Source organism: Archocentrus centrarchus, chromosome 12 (assembly GCF_007364275.1).
Source record: "Archocentrus centrarchus isolate MPI-CPG fArcCen1 chromosome 12, fArcCen1, whole genome shotgun sequence".
Classification (NCBI taxonomy): Eukaryota; Metazoa; Chordata; class Actinopteri; order Cichliformes; family Cichlidae; genus Archocentrus; species Archocentrus centrarchus.
This window is the reverse complement of record NC_044357.1, coordinates 1281214-1308885: the sequence shown is the minus strand read 5'-3', so window position 1 is coordinate 1308885 and position 27672 is coordinate 1281214. Positions and strand designations below refer to the sequence as shown.

Sequence of the window (27672 nt, the reverse complement as noted above, 5' to 3'; positions counted from 1 at the left end):
TTGGCAAAATAGAAGTATCAAACCATTATCAGAAATGTTAACTTGGCTTAACTGTTAGCATTTACCCACATTATCCATCTGTCATGTATGTATCATTAAAGTAGCGGCTAATAATGAAATGATAGTGTTGGAGCTAGGCAGCAAACGCCATCCGTCCTGCCCATCTGTAAAGTTAAAAGACAGTGTTAATTTAACAGGGTAACACAGTTATTTGTGTCTAAAAAGTGCTGGGTTTCTTTTAAAGTCCCTGAATGAAAAAGAAAAGTCTACCAGCAACTAGACAAACAGTGGCAGTTTGCATCATCTTGTGTATAAAGTGCTGTTAGACAAAAGTACTGCTTGGCTCTAGTTCAACTTAAGTTGATATCTCTTAGCAATCTAGCTAGAAAAAAAATCATAGCGTGGAGGTATTGGATGACTGGGGGGGATGACTGCTTGCTACTGCTAATAGCGGCGCCCACTTGCTAATTGTGGTAATAGCGAACAGTTCCAATAGGCCAATGAACCGTTGGCTAGAACCCTCTTTTTGTAATGTTTACCTGTACTTCATTTTAAAGAAAGATAAAATAAAAATTTGATCACAAAAAAAAAAGTTGTCTAGAACCCTATCTTTTCAAAACAGTAGATGTCGGGACATTTGATTATACAAGTCTTTTCTTTTGCATTCTGTTGATAGCTTTAGACAATTTTGGAAGGTTTTAAAGGGTTTTTAAACACAGGATTCTGCAATAAGTGCCTTTTTATATTATTCAAAAACAAAACCACCATTTCTCCTTCCCTAATGTCTCTGTAATAGTAATAATAATAGTGTTTGTTTTCTGTCAGACCTTCAGACAGACTACGTGAAGGAAGTTCATGACTTTGTCCTGGAACAGTTTAGCAGCAGCCAGTCAGAGCTGCAGAGGATTCTTCATGATGTCGAGTACCTCCAGAGTGAACTGAGCCCACTCAAACTGCGCTGTCAGGCTAACGCCGCCTGCGTGGACCTCATGGTGTGGGCTGTTACTGAGGAGCAGGGTAAGACTTGCTTCATGTATATTAGTGCAAACGTGAGTAATCAGTCTCAGTAATCTTCATTATAAAGCTCTGTTTTTGTTGGCAGGAGCTGAGAACCTTTGCACCAAGCTTTCAGAGAAACTACAGTCAAAGACATCCAGTAAAGTCATCATTGCTCACATGCCCCTCCTCATTTGCTGTTTACAGGTAAAGAGCTACCAGGGGAAGGAACAAACTGATGTGGGGCAGGAGAAGTGTTTGAGATGTGTTCCTTTTTCACTGTGTTCTTTTTTGGTATAGTAGGAGGATTTTGAGCTAAATACTAGCATCAGGCTAAAATGCTCATCAGTGCCATGAGAATCAGTAGTTCAGTAGCAAGTTGATGACAAATTTCTGAAAACCAGTGGCACTTTTTTCCTATGCTAGCTCTGATTACTATAAATAATCACAGACTGCATATAAAGGAGAGATGAAAAGTCTTAAAGTAATATCTAGTGCTTCTGTCCTGTTTGTATGCTGCTGCTGCCTTCCTTACAGAGGGCAGTTGTAGAGCTGGGGGGAATACAGCCATAACTGTTAACGCACAATCACAAATGCTTTTATGGTTGTCTTTGTGTTCAGGGTTTAGGTCGTTTGTGTGAGCGCTTTCCAGTGGTGGCCCACTCTGTCACGACGTCCCTGAGAGAATTCTTAGTGGTGCCCTCTCCTGTTTTGGTGAAGCTGTACAAATATCACAGCCAGTGCACCCCAGGTAACTCAGAAAACTCAGCAGCTATTACCAACCAACCAACCATGTTCCTTCTAGTTTAATGTTGTCTTACAAAATCATAATTCTTTTTCAAAGGGGGTAGTGAGATAAAGATTCACGTGACCAATGAACATTCCCAGTCAACCCTCAGCACACATTCGAGCAAGAAAAGCCAGCCCTCCATGTATGAGCAGCTTCGGGACATCTCCATTGATAACATCTGCAGGTGAGTTCCCCCACAGGCACATCAGGCACTGGAGCTTTCTAATAGGCTCATGGAAGTCTCCATAAACACAACCTTTTAAGATCTAATTTACTCCCACGCAGTTGTTATGAAGGAGGAATTACATTTCAGCAGTGGTAGCGCACTGGCAGACCATTGGCAGTCTGTGAAAGCTACAGACTGCCCATCTACCTGCAGAGAGCATCTATTGTCAGATGGGGGCAGTGTCAAAAATATGTGGTACAGGCGGTTTGTGGGCAACTCTTCCTCATGCTGTTGTTGGTCCGTCAGCCAGCCGTGGAGAAGAGTGAAGTTATAACATATAAAGCACTGATGTGAAAGAGTGTTAAAAATAATTACATTACATTGTCTGTACTTTTCATACTCTATTTGTGATCTTTGATGTGTTTCTCATGCTTCTCCCATTCCTGTTGAACTCTGCTTTCACTCTCTTGTCCTGTTCTGACCCACTCAACCAGTCAGCAACCAACACACAGCATCATCCATGTTTAGCAACAGACTGGATGTTCTTGAAGCTGTGGTGAAGAGCAGGTCATTGACCAAACCCTCCTGACCCACCCTCTGCTCTATGTACTGGAGAAGCAGCAGAGCGCCTTCTCTAACAGACTGATTCAGCTCCCCTGCCACAAAGGCAGACTGAATCCACACAGTACTGCAACATGCTTCCCCCTAGTATAAGATGTTGCTGAAAAAATAAAGCAAAACATCCCACTGATAAACCCAGCACACGCACACCAGTAACAGCACAGCCTTTACTTCCAGTCTCTCTCTCTGTTCTCAGGTGCCTTAAAGCTGGCCTGACTATGGATAATGTCATTGTTGAAGCTTTTCTTGCCAGTCTGTCTAATCGTCTCTATATCTCTCAGGAAAATGACAAGTAAGCTACTCTTAAAAATGATCAACTGCTCTTAATCTGGAAAATCAAGAAAGAAAACACAAATATGCCCACCCCTTTTCCCCAGGGATGCTCACCTGATTCCAGACCACACCATCAGGGCTTTGGGTCACATTGCTGTGGCCTTGCGGGACACTCCCAGAGTAATGGAGCCTATTCTGCAGATTCTGCAGCAAAAGTTCTGCCAGCCTCCCTCCCAGCTTGATGTTCTCATCATAGACCAGCTCGGCTGCATGGTCATCACAGGCAATGTGAGTGTTTATATTCCAACTTTATCTGTCTCCTTTCACTTACTGTAAGGAATATTTGAAAAATGACAATTTTGTATTGTAGTTTGAAGGCAAATCATGATCCAAGATGCTGTTTCAATGATGTAATGTGGAAACCTGAAGACTCTGTATTGAGAATGGAATTTTCAGTAAAGTAGCAATCATTTGGTTTCCTCTAGTGCTAATAATGACTCACTATTCTCATTTCCACCTACCAGCTACTAGAGTAATTTGGTTAAATTCAGCTTTATTTATATCGTGCCAATTCATAAACACAGTTGTTTCAAGGTGCTTTATATTGTGGGGTAAGACCTTACAATATTAGAAAGAAAACCCGAACAATCAGAAAACCCCCTATAAGCAAGCACTTGGTGACAGCAGGAAGGACAATCTCCCTTTTGACAGGAAGAGACCTCCGGCAGAACCAGGGTTAGGGAGGGGCAGCTATCTGCTGTGACCAGTTGGGTTGAGTGGAGCAAAGAGAATAGAGAGAGAGGAGAGCCAGAGTTTAATAATTACAATGACTAAATGCAATAGTGGTTATGTAAACATAAAGAGAGTGAAAAGAGGTGAGTGAAGAAGAAATGCTCAGTGCATCATGGGATGCCTCCCAGCAGCCTGAGCCTATAACAGCATAACTAAGGGATGGGATTCAACCCTAACTATAAATTTTATCAAAAAAGAAAGTTTTGAACTTTAAATTTTAAAAAGTAGAGAGTGTCTGTCTCGCAAATCCAAACTGGGAACTGGTACCACAGAAGAGGGTCCTGAGAGCTTTAAGCTCAGCCTCCCATTCTAATTTAAAAAAACTCTAGGAACCACAGGTAAGCCTGCAGTCTGAAAGTGAAGTGCTCTATTGAGGTAATATGGTAGTGTGAGGTCTTTAAGATATGATGGTGCCTGATCAAGATTTTGTGAGGAGAAGGATGTTAAATTCAATTCTGGATTTAATAAGGAGCCAATGAAGAGAAGCTAATATGGGAGAAACTCTCACAGGAATGTTCTGGACTACCTGAATACCTCTCAGGGAGCTTTTAGAACAACCTGACACTAATACAATAGCCCAGCCTAGAAGTAATAAATGCATACATAGAGACAGTGATATTGTACTGGGTATCATCTGCATGCTGTAGCAGTGAAAATGTATGTGACATCTTCCAATAATGTGGCCCAATTTTAAAATGATCTGGTGCCCATCACAGAACAGGACTAACTTTTATGTGTGAAGAAGACTTCCTATTTACATAAACAAACAGATATTATTTTAAACCAATTAAGTACAATTCCTTTAATACCAGTGTGTGTTTGTGAGTTATACCAGGGAGGAAAACCTCTCAAAATTGTTGCTTTCTTTTTCAGAGGAACCACAGTATCCAGTGACATATGCAGTGATGCCAGGCAGAAGTTTTGTTAGAAGAGGAACTTTTTGTTTCACGCTGGTTATTTTTCTTCTCTTTTTCTTCCACTTTAGCAATATATCTACCAGGAAGTGTGGAATTTGTTCCAGCAGATCAGTGTCAAGGCAAGCTCTATGGTTTACTCTACCAAAGATTACAAAGACCACGGATATAGGTGAGCATCACCTTAAAGGGCAGACCCAGAATTTTGAAATTTTTAAAGCAGTAGTCGGGTTTTTTGCTTGGTGTTATGGTTCCCTTGTTCATACTGGCCATTAAACGTTATTTTCCTTACTATTCAATGCAGTTCAATTCAATTTTATTTATATACCGCCTCAAGGCGTTTTATATTTTAAGGTCAAGATCCTACAATAATACAGACAAAAACCCCAACAATCACACAACCCCCTATGAGCAAGCACTTGGCAACAGTAGGAAGGAAAAACTCCCTTTTATTTAACAGGAAGAAATCTCTGGTAGAACCAGGCTCAGGGAAGGACCAGGGAGGGGCAGCCATATGCCACAGCCGGTTGAGGGATGAGGGGCTCATGACAGGACAAAATAGGCATTGTGGAAGAGAGCCAGAGATGAATAACGACTAATAATTAAATGCAGAGGGGTGTATAAACACAGAGAGAGTGAACATAGATGAGTGAAGAAGGACTCAGTACATTATGGGAAGCTCCCAGCAGCCTAGGCCAATTGCCAATTTTTGCTGCTCTTTCTTGTATTTGCAATGTAATTCTTTCGGTCACTACCCAAAGCTCATGACCATAGGTGAGCGTAGGGACCTAAATTGTCTGATAAATCGACAGCTTTGCTTTCACACTCAGCTCCCTGTTTACCATGAATTCATCTGTCAATCTCCCGCTCCCTTCTCCTGTCACTCGTGAATAAGACCCTGAGATACTTGAATTCCTGCACCTGGGGAAGCAACTCATCCCTGAGCTGGAGTGTGCACTCACCCTTTTCCGGCTGAAAAGGGTGAGTGCCCGAGCTGGAACGGCCTCGCAAGCTGGTGGCTTCAGAATCTCATCTGAGAGATGAGATTCTGAGAAGCCTTCTGCCACTTGGCTACACCTAGAAGATGAGAAGGATAATAACTTTTGATTTTTAGATTTAACAGGGAGCCAATGAAGAGAAGCCAGTGTGGGAGAAATATGCTAAGGTTAAAGGAATACTCGTCTCAGCAGAGCTCTGACTCTTTGTCAGCCAGGCTACAGTGCTGAGAAGAAACCTGGGGTTGTTCTTATTTTCCTCAGTTAATGATAAATAGTAAGATGTCCTAGCTTTATGGAGGGCTTTTTTTTAAAGAGCAACAAACTTTTTCAGGCTCAGTGAAGATGATCTGAATTAGTGAGGTGCCATTTCCTGCCCAGCTTAGAGGCTATCTGTTTTAAGGCCTGCGTTTGTTATTTTATATCAGGGAGTCAAGCACTTCTGATTTGAGGTATCCAGAGTCATACACCGTGAGGATGTAAAACTATTGACAAAATAATTGACCTCTGTGGGAATAGAATTTAGGTAGCTGCTCAGAATAATCAATATGTTGTATCAATTATTACATCATTTACTAACAGGGACTTGATGATCCCACACACCTGATGTTTAGTAATCCACATTTACCTGTTTTACTCTTTGGTGCAGTTGAGGATGCTATATAATTCTTTCTTATTCTTTGTTATAGTTCTTCTGTTTTTATGATTAAATGTTTTTTTTTTTGCTGATCTTTGGTTTTTTTGGTGGTTTGAGGGCAGACACAGTCGATGTGGGCATCGGGTTTTGGTGGGATGGCAGAAGGAGAGAAGCTGCAGAGAGCCTTTTAAGACTGCAGCTCTGCTTCCTCATCTCAGCTATGGATAGTCACATTCTGGGACATGTAATCAGTTTGGCCAGATTTCTAGAAATGAGAGCTGCTCCATCCACAGTGGGATGGATGCCATCTCTCCTAGCAAGACCAGATTTTCCCCAGAAAGTTTCCCAATTCTCTATAAAGCCCACATCGGTTTTTTTTTGGACACCACTCAGACAGAAAGCAATTTAAAGAGACCACGCAGCTAAGATTAAATATTAATTTTAGTGACCTCATACATAAATGTTCCCTCCTCTTTATGCAGACACTGTTCCTTGGCTGTGATAAATGCACTGGGTAACATAGCAGCGAACCTTCAGGCTGAGCATATGGTTGATGAGCTGCTGGTGAACCTGCTAGAACTCTTTGTTCAGCTGGGCTTAGAGGGGAAGAGAGCCAGCGAGAGGGCCTCAGACAAGGGCCCAGCTCTGAAGGTATGGCGAACACACATATTACACATCCCAGCACACAAGGAAGTAAAAATAACACAAGAGGAAACAATGCAGTGTAGTCAGGCATGAAGTCAAACAAATCAAGTGACATCAACACGTGCAACTGCACATTTTACCTCAAACAACTTTGCTTCATTTTCTTAGCTTTCTCCTTCCTATTATTTTAATATGATACTAGCATACTATGATTGAAAAGTGATTCAGACAGTGTGTCCTTTTCCTGTGGCTAAAGCCAGGAAACACAGATGATGCATACAGTAGCTGTTAAAGTAAATACCGTATAACTTACTTTTGCGTCACTTATTGTCCAGAAATGTATTCTCCTCCTGTGGAGTCCAGATCCCACCTCTGCCTCATCCTGGCTATAGATAGTATATTGTTATCCATGAATTTTCAAATTAACTGTTTTACAAAAAAGTAGAAAAAAAAATTGTAAAGCACATTATAAGTTTTTGATTAAGATACCAAATTACAGTTTTTTTTATTTCTGAACAGAAAAAATAGTTTTATTGGTTGAAGGTTATGCTTGATTAATTTCTGACTTCTCAGAGAAGTCCAGTGTGCCGGCTCAAGTTTGGACATAAAAACGTGAATTCAGTCTATTTATTTGCCTGATAAATAACATTATATCATTATATGTTTTTAGTTTTAAACAAGTTTTTGACAGATTTCTAAAATATTTATGTTTTCCTGTTTTTATGACAAGTTTAATACATTTGTTAAGCACTGTAAGTTGAAGGTTTTTGCCCCTGTCGGAAAAATTAAATGCATCTTGAGAGTGGTATTCCAATTTCAAGCAGCTCTACCTTTGCAGGCATCAAGCAGTGCCGGGAATCTTGGTGTCCTTATTCCGGTCATTGCAGTGGTAAGTGATTTGTGTGTTTTCTTCTTTCATCATACCTTCTTTAATATTTCAAAGTCAATGGAAATCTGTTTTCACTCCTCCTCTTCTGCTCTTAGCTGACAAAGAGGCTACCACCAATCAAGGAGGCAAAGCCGCGTCTGCAGAAGCTCTTCAGAGACTTCTGGCTCTACTCTGTGGTCATGGGATTTGCTGTGGAGGGCTCAGGTAGAAAGAGTTTGTTCATTTCTGTTTTCACTTCATGATTTATTCATCCCCAGGAATTTGTACTGATATTTCAGTAAGCTGTATTTGAAAATGTGGTGTACTGAAATATCAGTTAGATTGAGGTAAAGCAAATTGAATTCTTGACAAGTCTATATGTAGCTCAGTTTCTGTGTTGCATGCTTAAGTCCTGTAAAATGTCAGTGTTACCACCTTGTTACTTTTTCATTTTGACGATTTTTTTCCCACAAATGTCAAACACAATTTTTGCTGTAATCACCACCATCCTCTAATTTCTTGTAATAGCCTTATTAAGTTCACATATCTGTAGCTTAGTTTTAGGGCTGTATACAGTACTGTGTAATAGTCTTGATCCACCCCTCATTTCTTTATAGTTTGCATCCAAGGAGCCAAACATTCTTGTAGTTTGTTAACCCTTTAACGCGGGGCCATCATTGCTGATACACCTGTTACCTGCCTTTAACAGCCTTTAACTCAGAGTGTATCACAGCTGAGACGTCTATAATGTTGGCCGTTCGATTCCTGGCTGCTCTGGGCTGCATGCCAAAGTATCCTTGGGCAAAATACTGAACCCCAAGTTGCTCTCCGACGCAAACGTTGGAGTATGAATGTGGGTGAATGTTAGACAATAAAAGTACTTAGCTTAGTTATATATATGGAAGTGCTTGTATGAATGGGTGTGAATATATGGGTAAATATAAATATGTTGCATAAGCGCTTTGAGTGCTCAGATGGAGTAGAAAAGCACTATATAAGAACTATTCCATTTACCATTTACCATAAAACAGACAATAAGACTTGGATGAGATTAACCATTTGGACATTTATTCTCATCATGATATCATTCATCGTAAAGATGTCAATCTTAAATTTGTGCTGCTGAAATGTTCAGGTCTGTGGCCGGAGGAGTGGTATGAAGGGGTTTGTGAGATTGCAACCAAATCACCATTGCTCACATTTCCCAGTGGAGAACCTTTACGCTCAGAGCTACAGTACAACTCTGCACTGAAGAATGACACTGTCACTCCGGTATGAGAGTGTACACATGCACAAAAACACAGATATGTTGTTGTTTACCTGCTGGCACTAGTTTTTGATTGATTATTGAATTCCAGGCGGAGCTGAATGATCTGCGCAGTACCATCATCAACCTGCTGGATCCTCCTCCAGAGGTGGCTGCTCTCATCAACAAGCTGGACTTTGCCATGTCCACATATTTGCTGTCTGTTTATAGATTGGAGTATATGAGGTAAGTCGACATGGCTCGCAAGGAATGGGCATTTCAAGCAAAAACTCTGTTCAGTAGTGGAATTCAGTAGAATTTATTGGGAACGATTCTTTGAAGTTCGCCCTCGTGCCTCATTCCTCTCAGATGACAGTTGTGAGAGAAGTGAGGCATTCTAGCTTTACCTGGTAGAGTTTCTGCTGAACCTTGTTTTCTTTTTTTTTTTTTTAAGAACTTCCATGAATAACTTTTTGAGAGTTGTAGTAATCTTTGTCTTTGCACATTTCCTTCTCTGTAGATGTTCAAGTTTAGGTGGTTTGCTTTAATAGCTGCTTGCAAGCAGCTTCTAGCTGCATTAGTACCACCTTAAACCTGCACTCTTCTGGTCAGCATGGGTGATTCCCCTGGCTACAAAAAATACTACTAGTTGTATAGAAGTCTGTGTAAAAATGGCCTAGTCTCCTTTGCTGTGTGTCTGAGTTTCACAGTCAGATATATTACATTACTTCACTCCATTTCAAAACACCAAGATATTGACTGTTAATACACTAATGCTCTATTACTAATCTTTGAATTAGAAAGAAAAAATACATACATATGTAGCTATTAATCATGAGGGAAATTGCAGTGTTACAGCAGCAAAAGGATAAAAGTCTTCAATCTCACAGGCCTAGAGACCAGTCAGCAACCCCCAGCATCCTCTGGTCACTAGGGAAAATGTGTATTTCCTGTTGAGGTGTGGTTGCTGGAGATTGCAGGCTATCACCAGGTGAAATCAGTTGAAAGAACTTTTTTTTTTTTTTTAATATCATTCCTATGGCACTTTAGATACATGCAGTATTTTAACACAAAAATAGATTTCTTTTTTCTAATGTAATGTCTATACACATATATGATAATCATGGCCATATTCACCAGCTTGTGTCATAGCCTAACCTTTATTCTGGTTTGTTTTCCTCATGTTTTTAGGATGCTGCATTCTCTGGACTTGGACCGCTTTCAGGTCATGTTCCGATACTTTGAAGACAGAGCAATACAGAAGTCTGGTGATAAATCTGGTAAGCACAACCAAAAAGAAACTAGAACATTTTACAAAACAATATACTGTTAATCATTTATTTTACACATTTAAATGTTTGCAGGTATGATGCAGTGTGTGATTGCTGTCAGTGACAAGGTTTTCGAAGTCTTCCTGCAAATGATGGCTGAAAAAGTAAGTGATATGTAAGAAGTCACGGTATAGCTTAAGTGTATTTAGAGCAGGGGTCTCAAACTCCTGGCCCATGGGCCAATTCCAGCCCCGCCCCCTACTTCCTGCGAATTGATGTCAAAAATATAATACAGTCTGGCCCTTTAAGTTACTTTTTTTTGACATTTCGGAAATTAAAATGTCAAAAAAAGTCACTTAACGTTTAATTCATTCCAAGAAGGCAGGGATTATTTTATCTCTATTGATACTTATGAATTACAGAAAACCTTAATACTGTATGGAGTCCTGCAAGGGTCAATTCTGGGGCCCCTCTGGTTTAATCTGTAAATGCATCTTTCAGGAATTCAAGGTAATTTATCATAGCTTTGCAGATGATACCCAAATTTATTTGGCTCTCAGATTTTGATCCTATTAACATTTTTTTTGTGCCTTGAAATTTTTCAATTAAACAGAGAAGACTGAGATTATCCTGTTTGGAAACAAAGATGCAAGATTGCAACTTAGTTCAAACTTTGAATCTAGGGCACTGAAGGTTTAATAGACTGATTTGGCTTACCTACCACTTAATATGTATGGTAAGCTACAACCCTGTAGAACCTATTTGCAAACCAGTATATTACTCTGCAGAAAGTACCCAGAGGCTGCATTTCCTGTTTGTTCACTAGCCTGCACTTGGCCAAACAGCTTAGCCAAAGTAGCATTAGCAAGCTGTTCTTTAATTAGCTTTTGCTGAGAAACTGGAATATATCCAGGAACATTTAAATCTGATTCTGACTGGCAGGCCAGACTCATTTTCCGGCCAATCATTATCAATGAATACAGCACACAGGTCAAACCCCACACTGGGGTTTGTCATTGTTCTGAGAAAGGGGGAGCACGGAAGCCATGATAAATGAACCCTTTGCCCTTGTGGCACACAGAATTTTTTTCAGACAGTTTGTTCTTACTACCTGTGAGCAACACAGATCCATCTGACACAAATGCTTCAAAATGTTAATATTTCCATGATTCAGACAACCGAAACTTACTGGAGTATTACACTGCTCAAAAAAATTAAAGGAACTCTTTGAAAACACATCAGATCTCAGTGGGTGGAGGTGGTGGGGTAATGTGTTAGAAACGAAAAGGTGCTACATCGTTTGATGAAAATTAAAATTATCAACCTACAGACGGCTAAATGTCCTGGGGAATCTCAAAGCTGTCTGCATTTCACTAATTCTAACTTTGCTCTCCAAGGGCAAACAAATCATAAATAGGTGACCTTCATGTGAATTATATGATCTACAGTTAGAAAAGTTAATCTTAACGTAGACCTGTTGTGCTCATTTCTAGCTCTATATTTTATTCTTGGACTCCAATAGAGTAGTTTTGCATGATTCACAGTTCACAAGTTCTGTATTTGTGTTAAGGGTAGTGTAAAACCTGAGCTTTTGGATCACTGGGATTACTTGTACATACAACAATCCTTATTTATCTTCTACTGGGTCTTGGTGCAGCCTCTCCATTCATCCTTTAACTGAAACAATTCAGTGAAGGTCCAGAAATATGAATTAGTAATAATTTCTGGTTCTTAAATATGAGAATTTACTGCTTTTCTCTGTTTTATATCATTGTAAACCAAAGTAACTATTTTTAATGGCATAATCTTGATTGTTCAACACTAAAACGACAACATGTCGCACTTGCAGCCAAAAACCAAAGCCCATGAGGAGGAGCTTGAACGCCACGCTCAGTTCCTCCTGGTGAACTTCAACCACATCCACAAGAGGATCCGCAGAGTGGCTGACAAATACTTGTCTGGCCTGGCCGAAACGTGAGAGTGCCTCGATACATACATTCATTTACTTAAAATACCACCGTGACTCTTATAAACTGTTCAAACGCAGGTTCATAATCAGTTGTATCTCTCACTCTCTTAGTTTCCCCCACTTGTTGTGGAGCGGCCGTGTGCTGAAGACGATGTTGGACATCCTGCAGACTCTTTCCCTCTCACTCAGTGCAGTATGTGATGATCATTAAGACTGATAGATGATGTTTCTCTCACAGTCTGTCTTTAGAGTAGTTATATTGTATTTGTATACTATCACTTATGCAGTGATACTTTTGATCTATTGCAGGACATTCATAAAGACCAGCCTTATTATGACATCCCAGATACACCATACAGAATCACCGTCCCAGACACGTATGAAGCCAGAGAGGTAATGCTGCTTTATCTGTGTAATGTATACTGTTGACTTAAAAACTTTTATTAAATAAATGTTAGGAAAATAGTGTTTTAAACATGTCACATATAAAAGATTTATGGTCTCTGTGATTCTAGAGCATAGTGAAGGATTTTGCTGCACGTTGTGGAGAGATTCTTAAAGAGGCTATGAAGTGGGCTCCATCAGTGACCAAATCCCACCTGCAGGTACCATTTATTTTGAAACATTCTGATCTGTAACATGCAGAACTTCACATGTTGCCTTAAACAAGGCTTAACCCTCTTCACTTTACCTGTTCTTCACAGGAGTATCTGAACAAGCATCAGAACTGGGTTTCAGGCCTCTCGCAGCACACAGGCCTAGCCATGGCCACAGAAAGCATCCTGCACTTTGCCGGTTACAACAGACAGAGCACCACGCTGGGGGTGGGTCACAAACTGAAAACTCATTATTGCAAGTGGTCTGCAAGCGGTGATCTGTGCCAATTTATGACACAGTTTGTCAGTAATGACCAGTGTTAGGGTCGTTACTCAAAAAAAAAGTAATATATTACACATTAGTTGTTACTTTTCTTCAAGGTAATGCAGTAATTTGGAGAAAGTAATTTGTTATGCTACTTGTTGTATTACTTTCACATTACTCCATAGCATGACCTGAAATGCACTGTCACATAATTATGAGTTTACTATATAAACCTGAGGCTACAAACCCACACACCAACACATAACCATATCCTAATGTGGGGATACATACAGTGCTGTGAAAAAGTATTTAACTCCTTCCTGAGTTCTTTTTTTTTTTTTTTTGCATTTGTCAGCCTTATGTCTTTATGTAAAACACATTTTTAATATTAGGCAAAAATACAGAATGAGGATTTCATTTATTAAGGGAAGAAATCCAAACCCACCTTGCCCTGTATGAATAAGTAATTGGCAGCAATTGAGCTTCAGGTATGATGTTCTTTTAAGAAATGCTGTCAGTTTGGTTCCAGATGTAACAGGACACAAACCTTTCAACTTTTGTCCCGTCAGTCCACAGAACATATTCCCAGAAATCATCAAGATGTTTTTTGGCAAATGAGATGAGCCTTTGTGGGTTTTTTTTTTTTTTTTGGTCAGCAGTGTTTTTCACTTTGGAACTCCCCCACGGAAAACATTTTTGCCCAGTCTCTTTCTTCTTGTTCAATCATGATCACTGACCTTAACTGAGGCAAGTCAGACCAGCAGTTCTTTACATGTTGTTCTGGGCTATTTTGTGACCTACTGGATGAGTCGCCATTGCATTCTTGGAGTTATTTTGGTATGCCGGCCACGCCTGGGAATGATCAACACTGTTCCAAGTTTTCTTCCTTGTGGTTTGCTGGATTCCCAAAGCCTTAGAAATGGCTTTGTAACCCTTTCCAGACTAATAGATGTTGATGGCTTTGTTTCTCATCTGTTCTTGAGTTTCTTGGCACGATGTGTTGCTTTTAGCGATCTTTTTTGAGATTCAGTTAAGTGAGTTCTTGGCTAGTGAAATTAAACTCAGCTTTCCAAAAAATGTGGTTAATCAGTTAATTCATGATTTTACAAGGAGGGGCAATATTTTTTTTCACATAGGGCCAGGTAGGTTTGGATAGCGTTTTCCCTTAATATATGAAATGATCATATAAAACTGCATTTTTATTTGCTCGGCTTATTTTTGTTGTTTTTTTCTGTTCATGTGCAGATAACTGAAGAACCTTTGTAACACAAGCAACAACAAAATTTTAACTGTACAGTAACAGGTTACATTACTGCGTTACTGAAAAAATATAATGTGATTACAGAAAGGCATTAACAAATAAGTAGATTTGGTAAGAGTACAAGTGATCGACTCTCTTTGGAGACCACACTGCAGTTCAGACTGACGAGACTGTGGAAGGTAAATCTGTGTTCTAATGAAAGGACAGCAGCTTTTTTTTTTGGCAGCCATTCTGCCAAAAACCAATTGACTGCCAAAAAATGTTTTGTTCTTTTTTTGTTTTGGTTTTTTTTTTTTTTGTTTGTTTGTTTTTTTTTAATGTCTAATATCTTTGCTTTTATTGGTTTGATTTTGAATAAATTGCCCACGGTTTCACCAGCAAAGCACCCCCATACCATCACACTTCCTCCTCCATAGTTCACGGTGGGAACTACACATATAAGAACCATCTGCTCACTTTTCTGCATCTTACAGAGACATGGCATTTGGAACCAAAAATCTTAGAATTGGACTCATCAGACCAAAGGACAGATTTCCACTGGTCAAAAGTCCGTTCTTTTCTTTTTGTTGTTCTTCCTTTAAAGTGGCTTCTTTGCAGCCATTTGATCATAAAGTCCTGATTCACGCAGTCTTCTCTGAACAGTTGGTGCTGAGATATGTGTGTGCTACTTGAACTCTGTGAAGCATTTAGGTGGGCTTTATGGGGTGCTGTTGTGGTTTCTGAGGCTGGTAACTCTGAACTTATCCTGTGCAACAGAGGTAACTCTTGGACTTCTTTTCCTGGGGCGGTCCTGATGAGAGCCAATTTCAGCATAACATTTGATGGTCTTTGCGACTGCACTTGAGGATACTTTCAAAGTTCTTGAAATTTTTTTGGATGGAATGACCTTCATTTCTTGAAGTAATGATAGACTGATTTTTCTTTACTTAATTGAGTGGTTCTTACCATAATATGGATTAGAACATTACTCAGATAGGGCTATTCACTGTATACCAACTCTACCTCTTCACAACACAACTGATGGTTTCAAACAGATTAAGAGGGGCAAGAAATTCAAGAAATTAATTATTGATTAGGCACAGCTGTTAACTGAAAGCCATTCCAGGTAAGATAAGATATCTTTATTGTCATTGCACAATACAATGAAATTTTGTTGAAGCCATCCTCCATAATAAATATAAGATAGAAATAAGAAATAAAATAAAATAAATAAGGATCTGGTATTTACAGTGAGCAGAAATAGTATGATGCAATATTTGCAGGAAGCGGCAGTATATTGAAAACTGAGTGCAGTGTGCTAAAGTGTCTGTTGGGTTTGATATGAGGTGACTACTTCATAAAGTTGACTGAAAAAATTCCAAGATGTGCAGAGCTGTCATCTAGGCAAGAGGTGTCTACTTTGAAGAATCTAAAATATAAAACATAATATTCTGATTTGTTTAACACTTTTTTGTTTACTAAATCCACATGTATTTCTTCATATTTTTGATGGCTTTGGTATTACTCTACAATGCAGACACTTTTTAAATAATGAAAAACCACTGAATTAGAATGTGTGTCAAAACTTTTGACTGGTACTGCATATATGCAAAGAAAAACAAAGGCCCAAGAATGGAGCCCTGTGGGATATCACATTATTTAAATGTTTGAGTTGTCCAAGAGTTCAAGAGCTTGTGATAAAAAGAATAGTTAAGAGCATTACATTTGTAAAATGTCTGAAACAGAGAGTTTATTTATTTACCAGAATCAGAAACAATTTGTGTGGTTCATTGGACACTTCTTTATCAATTTCTTCTTTAGTCCACTCAACTGACTGAGAGGCCAACCTGTGTGAAAAAGGACTACTCCAATTTCATGGCCTCCCTCAATCTCAGGAACAGATACGCTGGAGAGGTAAAGTCACACTAAATATTACAACCCATGTTCACCAAATCAGTTATAACTTATACTGTGGAATTTACAGGGGTTTTTTTTCTTAGTCACTTTTTCCTGCTCTGTTCTACCATTACATTAATAAATACTACCTGTGAGCCCAAATCTGCTATCATGACCAAATCCATTTCATGATCATGACATCATTTGACAAAGTAAACATCATTATATGGCAACAGATTACTGTATTATTATATTACCAGTTAAAATGAGCTCTCACAAACTAGTTTGAGCCGTAAAAAGGTTGTCTTCCTGAAGTACAGCGGTCTGTTCTAACCACAGATTGTGTATTAAAGCTCGACGTGGTCACTTTGAGTTTGGTTTCTCAAAGCCATATTCAGAAGCCTCAACTTTGCTTGGTTGTCACCATCAAGTGAGAAAGGATGATACTGAGATGACATCATCAAAGAAAGTATCAATGTTTTTACAACAGCACAAATATGTGGACAGGTTCAATTCAGTGATTTGAATTATCAGAGATAAGGGCTATCAGACAGCTGTCTTTTGGCACTTCTATTTTGGCTTATTTTTTTTTTTAGTCCCAGAGGTTGCTGCTTGGTTCCAACATCTAAATGAATAACAAATGTCTATCCACAACTGTGGCAATTATTGATAATCCTCTGTGGGTAAATGTCTGCTTCTAATGGACCCACTTGCCCAGAGATTTGTGCAATGTAATTCAAGGGGGAAATGTTGAGTTACATTAGTGATTATTTTATTTTTTATTTTATTTTTATTACATTAGTGATTAGTACATTATTTTGGTTGCAAAAAAAAAAAAATACATGCTGAAAGACAAATCCTTCTGAAACTTTTTTTGGTGAACACTGAAATTGTGAGAGGCTCATAATGAAACCAGAATATGATGCAGTCAAATTTTGTAGCCATAACCTCTGTTTAATGGATATATTTTCCTGGTGATAGCTACAAATGAAATTTTGCCTTTCATTTGTAGGTATCAGGTATGATCCACTTCGCCCAGGCAGTACGGGGACAGTCAGATCTGAGCCGACTGATGATCAAACAGTTGGGAGAGGCTTTAGACTCTGCACAACCTGAGGCCTTCACTGAGGCCATGTTCAAGCTGACCGCCTTGCTCATTAGCACCAAAGGTTAGACTTTTCCTTTGTGCTTCTCTTTAGTCATAAAGTTTGTACCAAATTCATGCCTTTCTTTCTTTTTTTTTTTTGTTTGCATTTTCTTTTCTGACTTGTGTGTAGAATGCGATCCTCAGCTCCTTCACCACCTGTGCTGGTCTCCGCTCAAGATGTTTACAGAACATGGCATGGAAACAGCTATCACCTGTTGGGAGTGGCTGCTGGCAGCACGTGTAGGAGTAGAAGTACCGGTACATAGATGTTTTGTTAGTTTGTGTCCTTCTCTTTTCAGTATACTTGAAATACATACTAAGTGTCAGTTTCCTGTATGGCTGTTTAGTTCATGCGAGAGATGGCAGGAGCTTGGCAGATGACAGTGGAGCTGAAGATGGGCTTATTCTCGGATGCTCAGGTGGAAGCTGATCCTCTGGCTGCTTCAGAGGAAAGCCAGCCCATCCCTTGCCCTCCAGATGTCACCCCTCACCACATCTGGATAGAGGTCAGATAAAAGCCAGTCTTCTTGGGTTGCTTCTTTGTTTTGTTATTAATAATTCCTTTTCAATTCTTGGCCTTCTTTATTCCCCTTATTCCACTAGTTTCTAGTCCAGAGGTTTGAGATAGCAAAATACTCCAGTGCAGATCAAGTGGAAATCTTTGGCAGTTTGATGCAGCGCTCGCTGTCTCTGGATGTTGGTGGGATTAAGAGCAGTGTCAACCGCCATGTAGCTGCCATTGGACCTCGCTTCAGGTATATACCACTCACAGTATTTATGGTGTGTTTTATGATCCGTATAGAAAATATCTCAGCAGCATTTTGAAGACCACGTTTCTCTGTGCTGTAGGCTGCTCACTCTGGGTCTGGCTCTGCTCCACTCTGATGTTGTCACCAATGCAACTGTAAGAAATGTGCTCCGGGAGAAGATCTATTCTACTGCCTTTGATTACTTCAGGTACTCAGACTTGGGCACTCGCTAGTCACTTCCTTAGTCAAATTTAAGCTTGCAGCAAGTTATAATTTTCAGGCAATTCAGCCATTTTTTTCAATATTATTTTGGGCTTTTTATTGATGTACTCTTCATCAATAAAATTCCTTATTGGATTTTTTTTTATTCAGTGCAGTTCATTAAAAAAAATAACTGAACCGTGTAAATGTATGGAATGACACAATACTACTAACAGAATCCTGAAATTTCAATAAATGTCGTTACTTTTCATAACCAATGCTATAGAAATGTTAAATTAATAGTTAAATAATAGCTGTTTCATTTTGTATTTTTATTGGTATTTAGTAATTAATTAGTGTTTATTACTTTAGTAAATAGTTAATTTACTCTAGTGAAACTAAAAAGTGATAATTCATAATGTATAATAATCATTAGTACTTTTCTAATTTGACTATTTATATCATTATTTGGTGTCATTAAAAATAATTATTTTATGTTATGTCATATCCAATAAAAAACAGTGAAAATTACATTCTGGTGACACTGACACATAAAACATTTTACATTTTGTAATGTAGTTGTCAGTTATGATCAAATTTCATTACTCAGCCTTTTTGCATTCCCAGGGATTAAAAAGGGATGTCTGGTCTTATGACACATATGTCGCACTAATGACTTGTCATGTTTAGCCGATAGTCCTTTCCTGCACCTAAGCAAGTCCTTTTGGTGTCTTAACCTAACCAAACAGCCAGTGAAACTGGAATTAAACAGTGGGTAAAAAAGGTAACTGTCACTTCTGTGTTTACAGTGTTTTGATTTATACCTCTACCCCACCCACGCTTACTTACATTAAAAACAAGCATTGCTGCTTCTCATGTTTCAGAAAGGGCAGAGTGGACACTCTGTTGTCTCATTATCTCATCTTTTGATAAAAATTGATATATTGGACCTTATGGGCCAGTGCTAGGTGGTCAGTACGCTAACTTTAGCAACTATGGCTTCTTCATTTAAGCACCGTGTGTCTCTATTAAATCCAGTGTCAGTTTATCCAAAATGAATGAACTAGTTCTTATATAGCGCTTTTCTACTCAGTCAGAGCACTCAAAGCACTTATACAACATGTTTTACATTCACCCATGCACTCCCATTCATACAAGCACTTCCATGTTTACTAAGCTAAGTGCTTTTAATTAGCTAACATTCACACACATTCATACTCCGACAGGACGGTCGGAGAGCAACTTGGGGTTAAGTATCTTGCCCAAGGATACATTGGCATGTAACCTGGAGCAGCCAGGAATCGAACCGCTGACCTTCCGATCAATAGGTGACCTGCTCTACCTACTGAGCTACAGCCACCCAAAAAAAGCCAGTAAAGACGGTCCTCTGTTATTCTCTCTGTCTTTAAATTGTTCAGCTATTTCAGTCTAGATTAAAGGAGTAAACCAACCAGCATTACCAACTTTAAACGCACACTTCAGGTGTGGCTAATAGAAACCTGAACAAAATGAAGAAATTATTTTTGAAATATGTTGCTAACTCAACTGCTGATGATCTGACTTTCCTTTTTTTTGGGGGGTTTTTTTAGTGTGTCTCCGAAGTTCCCCACCCAGGGTGACAAACGTCTTCGTGAGGACATCAGCATCATGACCCGTTTCTACGCCAGCATCCTGTCTGACAAGAAGTACTTGGCAGCATCCCATTTGGTCCCACCTGGTGAGCTTGGTACTACCCCAGCCCCGAGCACGCTCTCTGCTGGGATATTTGGATCGCTTATCGTGTCCAGCACTTCTCCAATATCTATCTTAAGTAAGCCTAAAGCGGTGGAGCTTCGACTGCATTGCAGCAGGGGCATGCTTTACGTGGGTCAAATTTGACGCTGCTTTTCCTCACAGTGCTGCTCATACATCCTGTTTTATATATTTTTGATATGGGTCTATTTTTTTTTTTGTTTCCTTTCCCTAAGCTTTCTTACTTTTGGTTCCTCTCATTTGCTCAAGTTTTCTACTTTTCTTTTTCCTTTTTCTTCTATTTTGTACGATCTTATCCATATTTAAGTCAATCAGTTCTTGTCTTAAATATTTAGAAGCTGTGAGGAAAAGCACAAATTTGTCAGCCGCGTCAAGATGCATGACTACTCATCATATCAGCCCACCCGTCCGCCCCCTCAGGTGATCATTTTTAAAAGACGAAACCACAAATTGAAAAAATATTTTTTTCTTCCACCCCAGAAATTCTCCTCTTCATACCCGAAGACCTCAAGAAAAGACTCATTCTCATACATATCATACCACTTCAGGTAGATGAGTCCTCAAAGCGCAGATCCTGGATCACAGGACTTACGTCTGATCCAGTGTCTGCTTTGAGACATCTGTTACCTACATTTACTCTGGATTCCCTTGATTTCAAATTCATGATCACAACAGCAGCAGAGGGTTAAGTGACAGAGTTCATCTCTCTCTTCAACAACTCCCTCATCATCGCTCATATTGTTTATGTTTGTCATTGTTAAGAATTTGTTGGACTTCAGGATAATATTGTATGTGTAAGGAGCTGTCCTACAAGTTTATCTTTAGAAAAATGCTCTATTATTTTGAGATGACTGTAACTGGATGATATGGTAACCCTGAAGTGCAAAGCAACAACACAAACACAAACTTCAAAATATAACTCTTGGTTAAAGTATTCCAGTCTTTTCTTCCATTGTTTCAGACTCGGTTTAAAGGACAGTGAATAGTGTAGGAACAGGAAATGACATCGTCCTTTAACCATGAACTGGGGTTATTGCATTCAAAAATAAGAAACACTGTCCTTCACATTTCTGTAAAAAGAAATGCTGTTGTGTTTTTGTAGATGAGAATTGGATTCTTTGGCTCTTATATAGCGCCTTTCTACTCTACTTGAGCACTCAAAGCCTTTTATACAACATGCCTTCATTCACATATTCATATGAGCACTTTTTTTCTGCACTTCTACATCTGAGTGCTTTCCATCTAACATTTGCACACACATTCAAACTCTGAATACATCGGGAGTAACTCAGGGTTCAGTATCTTGCCCAAGGATGGTTTGGCATGCAGGCTGGAGCAGCCAGGGATCAAACCACCAACCTTCCGATTAGTAGATGATCTACTCTATCTCCTGAGCCACAGCCACCCATGTTTTCCAAAATATTTTGCACCTCAGGGCCACCATAGGCTGATGAAACATAGATGGTAGAGTCTTCTCTGAGAGTAAACTACTGTGTAGGCCCATGGCCACACTAATGCTGTTTGTATGTGAACAGATAATCAGGATGCATCCTTGAACAGCCTCTCAGTGATGAACGCTGCTGACCTGAGGGGCAGCATGGATTCCAGCGCCCGCACCCAGCAGAGTAGCCAGGGATGGATCAACACCTACCCGCTGTCCAGTGGCATGTCCACCGCATCCAAAAAATCAGGTAGCACTTAGGTTCAGCATGTCTAAGAGTACGTAGAACAAAAGCCTTTGTCAATACAGAGGTGACATTGTCCTGACATGGTCATCGTCACACTGCGTTTTTGTGCCATGAAGTCAAAAATCTTCATATTTTATCTTCAGATAATGTGCATTTTAGACCTAAAACAAAAAAAGTTGACTCTTTAGTTGAGGTTTGAAGATTAATCTTTAGTTGAATGGAACAAGGTGAAATCAGAATGGTTTTTGAGATAAATATAAAACACTGCACCTAATTTAATTTTGATAGCTGCTCCCTTTAAGCTAACTAACTTACTAATTGCTTAAACAGGAGAAAGAAATCTGACTGACAGACTGAAGAAAAGATTCAGGATAGTCAAATGGACAAGGTTACTTACTGCGTGTGTATGTAAGAGCCTTTTGAAACCAATAATAGCATTTCCTTCACTAATAAATCATAGTTTAACAATGCACACGCACCATGTCAGATCATTCGTTTGCAGCGTGACTGACATTTTCCGTCCATCTACCAATCACAGTGAGCAAGAGAGGGAAAGGTACTGCAGGCCCAGCTAGTGGTAGGTGGCATTTTGATATCTTAGAGAGGTTAAAAGCATCTCTGATAATAGCAAGAACTCTTGTGGTCATTTGGACCGCACTGCTCTGAACTTTGAACTGGTTAAATTTTCAAGCCATAATTGATGGCCTTTCCTAATGAAAGATAATGCAGAAACAGAGAAAAACACAGATAGGAAATGCCTGAGGACTTACGGACTGACTTTTAGTACCTTTTCTTTTTCTAGGCACATCCAAGAAAAGTAACAGAGGAACGCAGCTTCACAAATACTACATGAAACGCAGGACTCTGTTGCTGGCATTACTGGTGAGTAAATGAGTGTTTTGCCCCAACTTAAGATGCTTGTTTATTATCAAACCTTTTTTATACTCTTTTCTTGTCTGTGTCCCTCTCTGCCTAGGCCAGCGAGATCGAACGGTTGACAACGTGGTACAACCCCCTCTCTACACAGGAGCTGGCCATCGCCACAGAGCAGTCAGTGGAGACGAGCATCGCCAACTGGAGGTCCAAATACATCAGTCTGACAGAGAAACAGTGGAAGGACAATGTCAACCTGGCCTGGAGTATCGCTCCATACCTGGCTATGCAACTACCAGCAAGGTGGCCACCCTTTTTTTTCCCATTTCTCTAATAACAGACTGAAATATCTTTTTCTTTTAATGTGTATTTATTTAACTGCCTTTGCCATTTAATTGTCTGATAATTGACGCCGTTCTGGGGATTTCTGTCTAGTATTTACTGCAGCTCTTGATGATAGAAGAAAAAACAAACTTCAGCACTGATTATCTTGTCTGAATAAAAGAAAATAAACATATTAAGGGGAAATTAATGCTTTCTGGAATTATTTTGAATCGCTTGGTTTTCAGGTTTAAGAATGACGCCATTGTTGCTGAGGTGACCAGACTTGTGAGACTGGACCCTGGTGCAGTCAGCGACGTACCTGAGGCTGTCAAGGTGAGATCACACAATAAAACTCAGCTTCAGAAATCTGCCTTTTATGTTTAAAGAAACTTAATGTTATATAATTACCTTCTTTAGTTCCTGGTGACATGGCACACTATTGATGCTGACTCCCCTGAGTTGAGCCACATCTTGTGTTGGGCTCCAGCTGATCCGCCCACTGGTCTGTCCTACTTCAGCAGCATGTACCCTCCTCATCCTCTCACTGCTCAGTACGGCGTTAAAGTGCTGCGCTCTTTTCCTCCAGTAGGTTATACATTTATGTGTTTTTTCACTACTTGGCATCAATTCAAGCTGCTTTCACAGATGCTTTTGGACAGATTAGACATTAAACAGTCTTCTTTAAGCGGCCACCTCTCTTCTGCAGAGTTGGTGTGATGTGGATTTGCACAGAGAATTGTTCAGTAATTATCAGGTAGTTTCACAGCAACTGAAGGCAGCTTCTTTGTCTAAAACAAAGAGGTTTTTGGCCAGTGGGCCAAATATGAGGGAGAAATTTATCTTGACCTGAGTTCATGTGTGAAAACAACCTCAGAGGAGAAATTACTTGATTTCTCCTTCAGTACTGTAACAGCACCAGCAGTCTGGAGGATACAACTTGAGGAAACTGAAGCTTTCTTAATAGTACTTTATTTTTCTTCCTAGGATGCCATCTTGTTCTACATTCCTCAGATTGTTCAGGCTCTGCGTTATGATAAGGTAACATTCACAATTCTGCTTTCACTGATTTCATGACTAAAATTTGTATGCTCTAATTTGTGATAAGTTGTGAGTTTTTGGGGTTTTATTTTTGCGTCTACAAGAGGTTCATTGTATTCAGTTAATGCAACTCAAAAATCAGTAGCCATTCCAAAAAACAAACAAAAAAAAGGTGTCATTAACAGCAGGATGATTTAAAGGATGGGCCAATCAACATATATTAGTGTTTTTACCAAAGCCAAAGGAGAGACTTGTAGTAATAAAGTTGGTCTGCTCTCTGTCCTGCTCAGATGGGTTACGTGAGAGAGTATATTCTGTGGGCGGCCCAGAAGTCTCAGCTTCTTGCCCACCAGTTCATCTGGAACATGAAGACCAACATCTTTATGGATGAAGAGGGCCACCAAAAAGACCGTAAGTAGAAAATCTTCAGATTGTATTAGTTAGCGAGTAAAGAAAAAAGAAAACAATAGAAAACGGGCTGAGCATTGTCTGTCATGTTGGTCAGGGATGACTCACGGGCATAAATAGTACAGACTATGACTCATCATTGAGCAATATTAAAGCCATACCTACTGCTCAGCAGTATTGCTCAAATGTAAATAACATAACATGGTTGCATTATGTTTTGTACATGGTTGCCTTATGATTATACTGATGGTATAGATAATGCATTTATATTAGCAGATTATGTAATTTGAGTGTATTTCGTAGTAATATTCCTGTATACACATGAGTATAATATGTGAATACCTTGTTAGTATGCATTGCATCTGGCTTATTGTCATGGATTATATAAATAGAAATACATTATGCAGTATACACCCTTGTCCAAGAGTGTAGTATGTAACGGTGGGTAATTTAAGTTAAAGGGGAGCCCCGTGTTTTTATTCTTGGGCTCTACTCAAGTAGTGTTGCATGATTTTTAGTTCAAAATGATCCCTATTTCTCCTATACACAGCATTATTATGTGACCTCAGTTCATCTTCTGTTTTAGCTCCCCTGCTCTTAAGGCAACTTTCTAATGATTGGTTGCTCCGGGTATACAGAAGGTTTGAACAGCAGATGGGAGTGGCTCGTGTGCTCCCAACCAAAGCTGTGTTCCAGTGATGACCAAATTATAGATATTTGTTATGAATGATATCATGAAGTTCTTATAGTAGAAAAAACTGTCTGAAACAGAGTGTTTAAAGCAGTCTGAAGCCTGAGCTTTGGCTCACAGGGATTACTTGTACATATATTGGTTTAATAAGAAAGGAGTGATGTATGTACACACTAGTTTTTCTTTTTTGCATTTTTGGCTAGGCTGTGTTAGATTAATATGACTTTTTCTATTAATGTGTAATTATATTGACTCTCTAAATATTGCATCTTTTTAAATGAAATTAGGTTGATATAATAACATGTATTTTTAATGTGTCTGCATAGCTGACATTGGGGAGCTGTTGGAGCAAATGGTTGAAGAGATCACAGGTTCTCTGTCAGGTCCTGCCAAAGATTTTTACCAGAGAGAGTTTGACTTTTTCAACAAGATCACTAATGTTTCTGCTCTTATTAAGTAAGTCTATTAGCTTGCATTCAGCTGTTTGTCCGTTTGATCTGTGTGTCACAGCCAGAGCGACGTTTAAATCCTGGTGTTCTTTTTGTTTTTGTTTTTTTTTTTTCACCCCCAGGCCAGTTCCAAAGGGAGAGGAGAGAAAAAGAGCCTGTCTCAAAGCTCTGTCTGATATCAAAGTGCAGCCAGGTAATAAGTTGTCTGAGAGTACCCTGTCCAGATCTGCAAACATTAGCTAAGCTTCAGCAAAAATATATTTTTCATCTAAATATTTTGACGTTACACCGTGTGATTCAAAAAGGCCACAGGATCTTAGTGCCCTCTCATGTTGTGTCAGCTCATGTTCCAAACTCCCTTTAAAGGGGACCTATTGTGTTTATTTCCAGCACCATATTTTCATTTTTGAACTCTACTAGAGTAGCTTTGCATGGTTCACAGTTCATATCTTGTTACATGAAATGAATGTATTTCAACATAAACTCTTTCTGGATCTCCAGTTCCATAGAAAACCTGACATGTTTTAAGAATTTTGCATGTCTTCCTGCCAAATGCAGCTGGTATTTCTCAAGACAGCAAACTTTGACTTTGAAAGAACATAATAGACTCATCACACTGATTAATTTACATCCTTAAATTGCGCAAACAGACTAAGGTTTCACCACAACTGTGCTGACTCTGACAAAGACACAGTAATGTTGAAATGTTAGTCTGCTTGCACAGTCGAAGGCTGTGAAGTAATCCGTGTATTCCAGCCCCTTCTGTTCTTTCAGGGTTTGAGTTTTATGTCTAAATGGACTGGTTCTTATATAGCACTGTTCTACTTTGAGCACTCAAAGCGCTTTATACAACATGTCTCATTCACCCATTCACACGCATTCATACAAGCTCTTCTTTCTATACCTAAATGCTTTCTGTGCTTTCACACACACACTCCAATGGATGCATCAGAAAGCAACTTTGGGGTTTAATGTCTTGCCCAAAGATGCTTTGGCATGCAGACTGGAGCAGCCAGGGATTGAACCACCAACAAGATTTGGTGACATAAAACTACAAATGCCATATCAGCACCCATCTTACAGCTTCCTGTTTCCTGCTTGCTGTTTTCTAGGCTGTTACCTGCCTAGTAATCCTGAAGCCATAGTGCTGGACATCGACTACAAGTCTGGAACACCTATGCAGAGGTAATGTTGGGCCTTTGTGTTTCATGGAGGACTTTCATTGATAACTTTGACCCTGTGTCTTCTGTGTTTTTCTCATAGGAGTGTATATGTGTGTGTTTTGTGTGTTTGCAGTGCTGCCAAGGCTCCCTATCTGGCCAAGTTCAAGGTGAAGCACTGTGGAGTAAGCGAACTAGAGAGAGAATGTCTTTGCTGCCCATCAGACTCTCTGGAAGATGGAGAGGAGATTCCAGATGGGTCGAAGAAGGTTTGCTGGCAGGCAGCCATCTTCAAAGTGGGAGATGACTGCAGACAGGTACCTCATTTTTCTTTCATTGTCTGATCAGACACTACATACTTTCATCTCAGACTAAATTCCTATTGTGTTTTTCTCCTTTCTCCAGGATATGCTTGCTTTGCAGATCATAGGGCTTTTTAAGAATATCTTCCAGCTGGTGGGCCTGGATCTGTTTGTCTTCCCTTACAGAGTGGTGGCTACCTCACCAGGGGTATGACTCTTTTCTTCATTATTTCCTCTCCTTTCATCCTATTTCCCAACTTACGTTCTACTTCTGTGTTATAAGTCAGGACCACTGTAGTCAAAAAAAAAGATCATTTCCAGCTACAATAATTTTACTTGGTAGCACGGCTTCAGCTTCAGCACCCTTCCATGTTCATACATGGAAGCATAAAGTTGGGAGAGCACTAACAAGACTAAAGAACACAACTGAGCCAGGGTTCGTGCCAAAATATTCTACTAGACTAGATCACAACTTTGTGCTGTGATGTCTTCTTAATCACCTTAAATGATGTGCAGTGTTTGACAGACAGACCCTCTAAAGAGGGACTTTTTTGTTTTGTTTGTTTTGGGTTTTTTTTACCTGGAATCAGACAGAATGCAGTGCCATGGAAAGTATTTGCCCCCTCTTTGAATTCATTTGAAAGCCTGACTCTTGCCCCCTTAATGCAAGATGATCAGTCAGCTTGGTGAAGTAAACAGAAAGCCACATT

The 27672-nt window shown here is 39.5% G+C and overlaps 1 protein-coding gene across 2 annotated transcripts in view; it reads left to right on the top strand.

The window, feature by feature from the left end:
- pi4kaa (phosphatidylinositol 4-kinase, catalytic, alpha a) overlaps positions 1 to 27672 on the top strand; it is a 43083-nt gene that overhangs the window by 10589 nt on the left and 4822 nt on the right. The window contains exons 11-48 of one of the 2 annotated variants that reach the window (XM_030742255.1): positions 826 to 1017; positions 1103 to 1203; positions 1618 to 1747; positions 1841 to 1970; positions 2770 to 2865; positions 2951 to 3134; positions 4624 to 4724; positions 6667 to 6835; positions 7668 to 7718; positions 7814 to 7922; positions 8833 to 8969; positions 9056 to 9189; positions 10135 to 10223; positions 10308 to 10378; positions 12064 to 12188; positions 12295 to 12376; positions 12493 to 12576; positions 12699 to 12788; positions 12888 to 13007; positions 16106 to 16198; positions 17193 to 17349; positions 17458 to 17585; positions 17675 to 17833; positions 17931 to 18082; positions 18177 to 18284; positions 19867 to 19994; positions 21565 to 21720; positions 22520 to 22599; positions 22694 to 22893; positions 23160 to 23247; positions 23332 to 23499; positions 23899 to 23952; positions 24243 to 24363; positions 25378 to 25507; positions 25623 to 25693; positions 26613 to 26685; positions 26797 to 26977; positions 27066 to 27170. In XM_030742255.1, the coding sequence (XP_030598115.1) occupies positions 826 to 1017; positions 1103 to 1203; positions 1618 to 1747; positions 1841 to 1970; positions 2770 to 2865; positions 2951 to 3134; positions 4624 to 4724; positions 6667 to 6835; positions 7668 to 7718; positions 7814 to 7922; positions 8833 to 8969; positions 9056 to 9189; positions 10135 to 10223; positions 10308 to 10378; positions 12064 to 12188; positions 12295 to 12376; positions 12493 to 12576; positions 12699 to 12788; positions 12888 to 13007; positions 16106 to 16198; positions 17193 to 17349; positions 17458 to 17585; positions 17675 to 17833; positions 17931 to 18082; positions 18177 to 18284; positions 19867 to 19994; positions 21565 to 21720; positions 22520 to 22599; positions 22694 to 22893; positions 23160 to 23247; positions 23332 to 23499; positions 23899 to 23952; positions 24243 to 24363; positions 25378 to 25507; positions 25623 to 25693; positions 26613 to 26685; positions 26797 to 26977; positions 27066 to 27170 (4547 nt within the window). Of the gene's footprint in view, positions 1 to 825; positions 1018 to 1102; positions 1204 to 1617; positions 1748 to 1840; positions 1971 to 2769; positions 2866 to 2950; positions 3135 to 4623; positions 4725 to 6666; positions 6836 to 7667; positions 7719 to 7813; positions 7923 to 8832; positions 8970 to 9055; positions 9190 to 10134; positions 10224 to 10307; positions 10379 to 12063; positions 12189 to 12294; positions 12377 to 12492; positions 12577 to 12698; positions 12789 to 12887; positions 13008 to 16105; positions 16199 to 17192; positions 17350 to 17457; positions 17586 to 17674; positions 17834 to 17930; positions 18083 to 18176; positions 18285 to 19866; positions 20088 to 21564; positions 21721 to 22519; positions 22600 to 22693; positions 22894 to 23159; positions 23248 to 23331; positions 23500 to 23898; positions 23953 to 24242; positions 24364 to 25377; positions 25508 to 25622; positions 25694 to 26612; positions 26686 to 26796; positions 26978 to 27065; positions 27171 to 27672 lie in introns of both variants that reach the window. The other variant, XM_030742254.1, reaches the window with a different exon arrangement.